This window comes from Glycine soja, chromosome 15 (assembly GCF_004193775.1).
Source record: "Glycine soja cultivar W05 chromosome 15, ASM419377v2, whole genome shotgun sequence".
In the NCBI taxonomy this organism is placed as follows: domain Eukaryota; kingdom Viridiplantae; phylum Streptophyta; class Magnoliopsida; order Fabales; family Fabaceae; genus Glycine; species Glycine soja.
This window is the reverse complement of record NC_041016.1, coordinates 17168027-17178662: the sequence shown is the minus strand read 5'-3', so window position 1 is coordinate 17178662 and position 10636 is coordinate 17168027. Positions and strand designations below refer to the sequence as shown.

General features: G+C 34.3%; 1 protein-coding gene and 1 pseudogene across 1 annotated transcript; both read left to right on the top strand.

The window, feature by feature from the left end:
* Positions 1–202: 202 nt before the first annotated feature.
* LOC114385905 lies at positions 203–619 on the top strand. Its single transcript, XM_028345939.1, has one exon. The coding sequence runs from the start codon at positions 203–205 to the stop codon at positions 617–619; it is 417 nt and encodes a 138-aa protein (XP_028201740.1).
* A 5144-nt stretch (positions 620–5763) lies between these two features.
* LOC114385903 lies at positions 5764–10622 on the top strand (annotated as a pseudogene).
* The last annotated feature ends 14 nt before the right edge of the window (positions 10623–10636 follow it).

Below are 10636 nucleotides of genomic sequence, written 5' to 3'. Positions count from 1 at the left end.
AGAGGAGGAGAAAACCCCACCACAAAATACCAAGATGCACCCATACCAAGAAGCCAAGAGAGAGGAACCACCGATTGTGATAAAAGAGGCACCGTATCCTCTAGTGCCAACAAAGAAGGATAAAGAACGTTACTTCAGGTGGTTTCTTGACATATTCAAAAGGCTAGAGATTACTATTCCTTTTGGAGAGGCCTTATAACAGATGTCGTTATACTCAAGGTTATTAAAGTACCTCCTTACTAAAAAGGGAAAGTACATCAACAACGAGACCATTATCGTAGGAGGAAACTGTAGTGTAGTGGTTCAGAAGTTTCCTCCTAAGTTCAAAGACCCAGGAAGCGTCACCATCCCTTGCTCTATTGGAGATATATCGGTAGGAAAGGCTTTCATTGATTTAGGAGCAAGTATCAATTTAATGTCGCTTTCCGTGTGCAAGAGAATAGGGAACCCAAAAATTGACCCCACTAGGATGATACTCCAGCTGGCAGATCGCTCCATCACCAGACCATTTGGAGTAGTGGAAGACATCCTGGTCAAAGTCTGCCACTTCACTTTTTCGGTGGACTTTGTAATCATGGACATTGAAGAAGACGCTGAGATCCCTTTGATTTTGGGTTAGCCATTCATGGTGACTGCAAATTACGTTGTGGACATGGGAAATGGCAACTTGGAGATAAGTGTGGAAGACCAGAAAGCCACCTTCAACTTGTTTGAGGGGAGTAAGCATACCACTGATAGCAATACTTGTTTTAAGGTGGAGGAAATTGAGCAAAAAGCTAACCTCGTTGGGGGGGCACCTAAATTCTTTGTTCCTAGAAAAAGATGAAGTCAAACCAATAGTGAATCATAAAGACTCTTCTAGTATCTTTCTAGGGCCAAAACACACCAAGACCCAAGCTACTCCAGACATTCCACCAACTCCTCCACCAGCGGTTCCTCCGCCAGTTATCTCTCCTCCACCTACCGGCCAAACTTCTATGCCTTTTTCTCAGCCAGAACAACTTCTCTCTATGTTGCATAGCCTCCACCATAGCCAGTACTTACTAATGCGGAACCTCCACCATCTTTCCCTCCAACAGCCGGTGATGACACCAGAGGCATTCCTAGCCCAGGTTGCTTGGCCAGGAGGCCAATGTCCTTCTGTTAGGAGGGGTGACACCTTTGGTGTAGCTGAGGATGATTATGTTGCGGACATTAGAGATGCTCATAGAGCTTGGGATCCAGGACCTACACAGGATTGAGGGCCCAATACTTTTACCAGGATTAATTTTTTCCTTTCTTTTCTTTATTTTTATTGTCTTTAATATTTCTTTCCTTGTTGGTTGTTTGCTTTTCTTTATTTTAATTTCAGAAGTTTGTTTTTCTTTAATTTCAGCAGTTTAATTCAAGTAGTTTAATTTCAATCATTGAATAAAAAAATTTGCATGATAGAGACAGAGGAAATTAGTAATGGGCTGTGACTTGTTTTGGATAAATTGATGCATGAGATAATTGTGAAAATTCTGATTCTTATGCAAGCAGGCGTTATTGTGAGTGATGAAGTATGAATCGAAAACACAAAAGTGAAGAGGTTAGCATGGTTGAATGGAAATCATGATATGGTAAGCCAAGTACTTCATAAATGTCCGGTGAGTTGTGCGAACCTTTGATTATGAGGGAACAATTGTTCTTAATTCCCTGATTTTGCATGATTCCTAGACTGTTTGAGTACATACAGAATGTGGAAAGGATCAAGGCCTTGTTTGTATTAAATTGTTCAGCCACTTAGCCAAATAGCCAACCTGTTATTTGAATGAATCCCTTGCACTTCGTTGAGCCTAATGCAATAAATTGTTTTTGAAACCTGAGCCTAATGAAATTAATGACCACCTTATCTTAGGTTGTAGGAGAGCACGGGTCAAGGCAAATTTACCCTTAATTTGGGGGAGTTGAAATTTTGGTTGGGTGAAAAATTTTATTTCAAGAACATCACCAACAGCACACACACAAAGATAAAATATGATAAGTTGCTACAGTACTAGTTCAATTTCTATAGTTAAAAAAAACATTGAAAAAAAATGTGTTTCAAATAAAGAGCTGATAGCAACCTAAGTTCCAAATTTGTGTGCTGTTAGGAATAGCAGAAAAGTTGGGGCTATAAAATATAAAGCCACGGGTTATCTGGAAATATGAGGTAGGTACTCTCTTAGAACCTAATTTTGAATCCAAAGAAAAACCATGAGTTCCTTGTTAGCTCGGCCATGTTACAAGCCCAAAAAGTCCTTAGTGATCCACAGTATGTGTGTATGATTACATTAATTGAGATGAAGTACAAAGTTGGGAATATTAAATTCAGTCGTTAGATTGAAAACACTTTTAGCCGAGACACTTGTGCGATGAGGGAAACACTAGCCTTGTGAGGAATGAAGTGTGGTAAGTCTTCCTTGATGAAGTCTTTACTTGCTAACCTTTTTCATCTCCGTGTGTATTCCTTCATACATCTATCTCAAGATCAAGACAAATGCAAGCTCAGGATCAGTCAGTGAAAGGTTTGAAAAGGTTTCGCAGTTATCTCATGTGTTGATACATTCAGAACTTGTCTTTTGCTTGAGGACAAGCAAAGTTTTTAATTTGGGGAATTTTGATAACTCCTAAGTATGAGCTATTTCTTATAATAAAAATATATTGAAAATATCTTTAAAGATACTTATTTAGCAATTATTTTTTGCTTAAAGATATGAATTGATATTTTTCTTATCTATGGATTGCAGATGTGAAAAGGAAAGATTAAAATGAGAAAAAGATCCAAAAGATATAAAAAAGATAAATAAGGAAGATTTTTTGCATCAAGTCTAAGTCCACTCCAGCAGCTATAAAAAGGGAGTCAAGTCAAGGAGGAAACACACCGAGTCTCAGAGCCTCCCAGTGCATAAATACATATCCTGAGCCTCTCCCTTGGGGGAAACCTTCTTCTTAGCCATTCTCCCCCCTGTTTTGGCTTGTTACTTGTCATCTATCACTCCCTTAGCCTTTGAATTGTAAAGCCTCTCATAGTCATGAGAGGCTAAACCCCCTCAGTTGGGGCCTGGTAGCCAAAAGCTCTTGTAATGTAACTGCTCTTCTTATCTATTAATGCAATTTCAGTTTCTATTGTTCTTTCTTACTTTTATTGTTATTGTGTGGTTTGGCCATCCATGCATCTATTTTAGGGATTATTCATTGGGAAGTGGTAATGTCTAAAAGAACTGGGAAAGAACATCTCAACATTACATTGCTAGGGATAGGGTGATTTTGGTGTGCCTCTGCATAGCATCTTTTAACTTAATGTCGTTTATTATTTTGTCTTTGTAAAGGGATTTGGGAGAGAGAATATATAAATTAGGCTCTTCAGCGTGAGGGATCCGGGTTGAGTATATTAGCAGATGTGAGGGATCCGGGTTGAGTATATTAGCAGGTGTGAGGTGGAAATTGGGAAAGCATTCAATAGAGAACATCATTGAAATTGTATCAAGGTAGTTAGGCATGCTAGGTCCCAACATTATCTTATTCTGAGCAGACCCTTAACACAAAAGACATTGTTTAATTTTCTCTTTATTTTCCCTTTTACCTTCTCAACTTCAAATTTCATCTTATCTTATCTTATCTTTTATTTTTACCTTATCTTTCTTTATCTTCTATCTTCTTTCATCTTTATCATCTTTTAATATTTTATCTTTTCTATCTTCTATTTTTATCATTAAATATTTATCTTTTCTTCTGAATCTTTTTCTTATCTCCTATCTATTATTTCCTTATCTCTTGCTTTTAAATTGGATTTGCATCAATCTAAATACAACCATAGTCCACTTTATTACTTGTCACAAATTGGTACACTTGCCAATCAGTTAAAAGCGTAGTTAAGGGAAATATTGTTACAAAACTATATAGAGGTATGATCATAGACAAAGGTCAACTCTTGCTTGATATGGTACCTAGTTAGTAGTAATGCATTGCGTCAATATATATAGATGAATAGCTATTCATGTATATTAATATGATACACATGCATTACAGTGTATCTTGTCCAACTTTGCAGTGGTATATATGTAAATAATAGTCAACATTAATGATATTTGTATATTATTTTTTAATTATATTTTCAACTAATAAAGAAGAATAAAATACAATTTAACATTTTTTTACCACGTAATATATTAAATGAAAGATAATTCAATAATATGAAGGTAAAATAGTTAACACATTAATAATATAAAATAATTTTATAGTTATTTTATAAGTTATCATGATAAATTTATTAATTTTTTATATTAATTAGGTAATTCAAAAATCATACATAATATAGCACTACGTCTAAGAACATCTTATTTTTTACTAATAATATTTATGTTTGGATGAGTATTTGTAAAATTGATTTTAATTAAAATTGATTTTAAAGTAAAATAATTTATATTTAGATGCTTTTAAACTAAAAAAAATTGCTATAAAAATTAATATAAAGTTTTTTAACTCAAAACAAAAATTATTTCCTATTGCTTTTAGTGCACGTGAGTGAAGTTCCACCTAGAAGGAAATTACAAATTATAACTTCTACCTTGTTTATTTATATTTGATACAATTTTATTAGATAACATGCATACATAATTATAACTACATTGTTTAAGACTTTCTATTATGCTTGTTTTAGGGGGCAATATTTTTTGTTCCTTTTTTTCTGTATATATTAGCATGCAGAGTATATGAAATAACATGTGGTTAGAATAGAAATTTGAGATTGATGGTAAAAAATGTATATGAGATTTTTATTTTTTTTTAAAAGGAAACACATTCTAAGACGGCTCTCTGAAAAACCGTCTTAGAATATTTACATTCTAAGTCGGTTTTTTTGATAAAACCGTCTTAGAATCCTTAAAATATTTTTTTTCTAAGACAGTTTTTCAGATAACCTTCTTAGAATGTGTGTCTTAGAATTCTTAATATATTTCATTTAAAAAAAAATACATTCTAAGACGATTTTCTAAGATGGTTTTTAACAAAAAACCGTATTAAATATGTATCATTCTAAGACGATTTTTAGTTAAGAACCGTTTTAGAATGATATTTTTTTAAGACGATTTTCTGTGAAACCGTCATTGAAGACTTTCTATGATGTTGGCTACGACGACGGTTAATAACCATCATAGAATGCCCAAATCAACCGACGTAGAAACTGTTTTTTTGTAGTACTGATGGTTGTTACTTGTTTTGTTGCACTTGCAACATTTTGTGAAGAGGTTTCGAGTTTGGCTTTAGTGTTGTTTCTTTTTCTGACTTGTTTAGCTTCATGGATTCCCTTCTTTATGTGGTAATTGATTCTTTGTTCGTGTTTTTTTATTGTGTTAATTGAACTCCATTTGTTACCCTTAGAGCATGAACTTCAAATTTGTTCATTTTATATCAGCAAAGTATAAATGTAAAATATTCCTTTTGTATAATATTGTCCCCGTAACAACATGCTAGAAAGTGTAGGCACGTGTGTTTCCGTGGCACAATGGTATGGTATTGATAAATAATATTCATGAAGAGACATCGAACTAATTCTAATAAACATAAATGATGGAAGCATTTTAACCTTTGAATGGTTGTTATTATCAAATTGAACCTTACTCATCTATCTTGTATTGATGAATGTTGCATTTTGCATGCTTTGGTTTGATTATGATTATTCACACCAATAGGATAATTTGCCATACATGCATTTTGACTTGCAAAAATTTTGAAGTGTTTGGAGAGTAAGATGCATGAGGAATGGCATCAAATCACTTCTCAAACTTTGAAGGAACAAACAAAAACCTTCGCCCACCTGCTCTCATAATTGTGGGGTGTTCCATGCTTGTAGCTTTAGTGATCTCCATTCTTCTCATTCTGCAACATCTTTGATCATATACCAATCCTGTAGTGAGTTATTTTTCTCATACCTATTGAATCACGAAAGTTGCTTCTTCTTTTCCTTGGCCTTTTTATATGCCATGAGGTGTTGTTATTGAGTTCTATGGTTCTTGGTCATTGAAGTTTTATTCAATGAAATAGCTATTGAATCACTGAAGTTGCTGTTTTTTTTTTCCTTGGCCTTTTTATATGCCATGAGGTGTTAGTGAGTTCTATGGTTCTTGGTCATTGGAATTATACTCAATGAAGCTAGTGTTTCAAAATGTAGTGCCTTCAATTATCACTTCTTGTCTGAGAAGAAAAAAAAAAGAGGAGAAAATAACATGTTATACACTTTGACACATTCAAGTTGCAAATTCTAGCTTGAATAAAATCCTTAAGTAGTTAGGAACAGCTTCGGCTAAATCGAAATTGGTTTACATTCAGGAGCAGAAGTGGATTGTTGTCGTTATTTCAATGGTCCCTATCTATGCTACCAAGTCCGTAAGATTCTATTACTCTAAAACATATTCCTGACTTCTTTTTGACATGGTTGGGTTAGTTATTTGAAGGAACAACTACATCTAGTCTTGAATTGTTTTAATGTTGTATTAGGATACAAGCAATGGGTAATATGATAGGCCTTTCCAGTTGTCCTTGAGTTTTTTCCCCCTCGGGTATTATGGTAAAGGGATCATGGAATTTACCAAATTGTCGTTTCCCTAGGCTAGTAGAATTTGGTTTTTAACCAAATTTAATGGCATTATGTGATCCATATAGCTTATGTCACCTAATGGAATACGATATTGTTATTGTTGTCTATTTTGTACTATAAGGGTGTTCTTTGGCCAGTTTTTGCATCAACCATTAAGGGTACACTGCTTCAGCTTGACGTATTTACTAGGCAACTTTAGGGAATTAATTAAATGTAATGTTACTCACACTTGCATACCTATTAAATTATATCACCTCTGATTAACCAACTAGTAATCCTGTTAACCTTACTAGTTTCATTAATTCTATAAAAAAAACTAAAAGATCATAAATGAGGTCATTCATATTGGAATATAATTTCTTTTATAGGAAAATGGTTATGCATTGACAATGTAAATTTTTTTTACACTGACATCCAATCGCAATCCACCATGTATGGTAAGATTGTTGACTTTTAAGATAATCACTTTAAAAGTCATATCTACGGTGACTTGTGATTGGATCACAGGGTAAAATTACATTTAAGATAGGTATCAATTCATTACTACAATCCCTTAAGATCATTGATAAGGTTGTTTGCACAGCTCACTACAACATGATAATTACTTTTAAGTTTGGTTATAACTCGTTTGTGTAGCTTGTTCAGGCTTAATTATTCCTGTAATGCCTCCATAAAAAAGAGTCCCTTTAAGAAACTGGATAGTCAGGACCCCCCCTTGATTTTTCCTTATCTTAGGGACAACACAATTGTAGAAAAAGCTTATCAATTGCTGACATTGAGATTGAGGGACATCATATTAGAAGAATTGAAACAAGATTTATAGAAGGACCAAGTCAAAATGAAGGAACAAGCAAATAAAGATAGAAGGGAAGTTGAATTTGATGTCAATGATATATTGTATTAAGCTCAACCCTATTAATTAAGGTCCTTCAGTAAAAGGTTTTATGGGCTATTCAAGAAATATTTTGGACAGAATAGGCTTAGTGGTTTATTTAGGTTCCAATTAACAAAAACCTCAAGGTTGCATCCTATTGTCTATGTTTCACAACTTAAGAAAGCCCTCCTAGCTAGTCAACCTAGCTAGGCAATTCCACCATTCCTAGTCGAAGATTGAGAGTTTGTAGTGGAACTTGAGGTAGTGTTGGCAGAGAGGAAATAGTCAAAAGTGTTATGAAGTCTCACATGGCTTGCCTCAACTATCAGGGTGCAACTTATATATCTGTTGAGAAATTTCACTTAATTCCAATTGGTTTTAAGATGAAATCTAACCTATAGGTCTATGGAGGTTATTTTCAAATAGGCTCACTCCAAGAATTCCACTTTGAGGACATGGTGCAACTCGAGGAGAAGGCCATTCATCTCTTTCATTTCTCAGTTATATGTCAGCAGTGAAATTCTTTTGTAATCAGATTCTTCAAGAATTATGAACTTTCTTCACTAGAAAAAAAGGAGGGGGGAAAGTTTAGGAAACCACTTACATTGCAAACTTTAAGCTCATGGTTTACTTTTGTGCCATGAAATTGCATGTTAAATCACACTGGTGCGTGTTCACATCTTTTCAATCCGAGTTACATCTCCCTTGTTAAACTAAGTGAAAAGCATATTTCATGCTGATGTCTTGATCAAATTTCTATATCTAAAGAGTTATAAAGTAGCGACACAACATCAACGTAACTCAGCTTTTGTTTTCTCTCTCCTTGTCATTCCAGATTATTTCTTTGTGGAATCCTAGATTATCTCTAGCATGTGACATTTTAAGAAACTACTATGAAGCCTTTGCTCTGTATTCTTTTGGCAGATTCCTGATTGCTTGTCTTGGTAAGTTACTTGCAGTAACCTCAATGTATTAAGAATACAGCTAGGGATGCATTAATATCATGCATATCTAGTATTCTTCTCAGCTAAAATTGGCTATTTGTGAAATCCAGGAAGTAAAAATAGAAATTACATGTGTTATACATGCTACTGAAAACCATTCATGAAGGTATTGGTCCTGTGGCACTGGAAATAAAAAGGTTTTTAGAAACACTTCTGCTTCTCAAATCAATAGCTTATATATTTGATGTTAAATTGACTTCTATGCTATCCTATCACCCCAAACCCCTAGTAAAAATATGTTGTGTCAATGTTACTTCAGACACCTAATATTTTAAATTTCTATAACATTTTTTGGCTCATATTCTCTCTTCATTTTACTGGGCATGCAATCCTGTTTTAGAGAAGACCACACCTCGTGATACTAAATGCCATATCTATGAAAATATTTCACTTAACTCTAATTTTTCAAATACAATCTGCAAGGTGGTGAAGGAAAGGTTGTAGAAGTACTTGAAGATGGATCTGCATAACAACTTAGTAAATCCTTGTTGGATGGTTCAGATGAGAATCACGACATAGAAAATAGATCTTTTGCAACATCTTTTGGCATCCATACAAGCTTGGAAAAGATCTTCTCACAACAGAAAAATTTGGTCTTGTTCAATATGTAAGTCATTGAAGTTTCCCAAAATATGAGTTCATTTTAGTTCTAAACCGACTCTAATGTCACTATGATATAGAGCAGATGATCCTGAAGACAGTTTATGCATTGTTAGCATTTATATTGGAATTGGCTGGTGTTTATGGCGATGGGGAATTCAAGTGGTACTACGGGTATGTTTTTCATACAAAGGTGGAATCCAAAATTTGGTATATCATTGTCTCACATCATAAACTGATATATCCCTCGAATGTTTTGACCATGCATTTTTCTTTTCTGTGAAATTGTACACACTGATTAATATTAAGCAAAGGCATCTCAACTTAGTTCAATAATAAACATGGTCTTCCACATTTTGCAGGTATCCATATATAGCAGTGGTATTGAACTTCAGCCAGATGTGGGCATTATACTACCTTGTTCAGTTCTATAATGTTACTCATGAGAGACTTCAACCAATAAAGCCACTTGCAAAGTTCATCAGCTTCAAGGCTATTGTGTTTGCTACTTGGTGGCAAGGTGTAGGTATTGCGGTATTGTGTACATTTGGAGTGCTACCCAATGAAGGAAAATTCCAAACTGGATTGCAAGATTTCTTAATTTCAATAGAGGTAGTTCGTCTATATACTATATAGTATTGTGGTGTTTTTCATAACCCCCTTTAAGATATAACAAAGACATTAAGAAACTAAATTTGATGGGTATTTTTCTGTTTATCTAACAGAAGGGATTGTGATCCATTTTGTTAGCTCTTTGAACTTTGCAAGGTTTATCTCCATTTTCTGTGTGCAATCCTGGAAAAATGGGATGAGTGAATGAAAAATCAGGGTTGATTCTTTTCAATATATTTATTTTAGGGTGAAAGGTTTAAGCTTCCATGTACTGAAGTGATATTTGGGTTACTTAATTCTGCGAACCATCCTAATCAAATTTCTTTTACTTTTCATAAATTAGTCCTAAATGAACACAACTTAAAATATTTTCAATTTCCTTTCTTATCCAAGACTACTTTCATGTCCATGGTAATGCAGATGGCCATTGCAGCTGTTGCTCATGTGTTTGTATTTTCTGCAAAACCATATCATTTTCTTCTTCCTGCTGCATATGGAAAAATCTCAAAGGAAACAATAGGAGCAGCCTTGGAGATAGATGAAGGGAGCAAGCAGAAATCAGCTGTGCTTAAAGAGACAACAACTCAAGTTGAGGCTCCAACAACTAGCGTCACAGAGAGCGTCCAGGATATTGTTGTCAAAGGTGGTCAACGAGTAAGTTCATTGCATAATAAAAACAAAAATTGTATTAATTATCATATCACTGTTAACCCCATCCTATCCATCATGCTTAATGAGGATCGTTAATTTTGTATATCAACAAAAAAATCAGGTTGTCAAGGATGTTGTACTCACAATAAATCAAGCAATAGGGCCAGTGGAAAAGGGAGTGACGAAAATTCAACAAACCTTCCATCACAAAACGGTGGTTTCATCATCATCATCAGAAGAAGAATCAAATATACAAATTGAGAAAGATGTCACTAAATCTTAGCGGTAAAGGAAATG

Coding starts and splice junctions, on each gene's coding strand:
- LOC114385905 (XM_028345939.1), top strand. CDS start 203: ATGTCGTTATACTCAAGGTTATTAAAGTACCTCCTTACTAAAAAGGGA.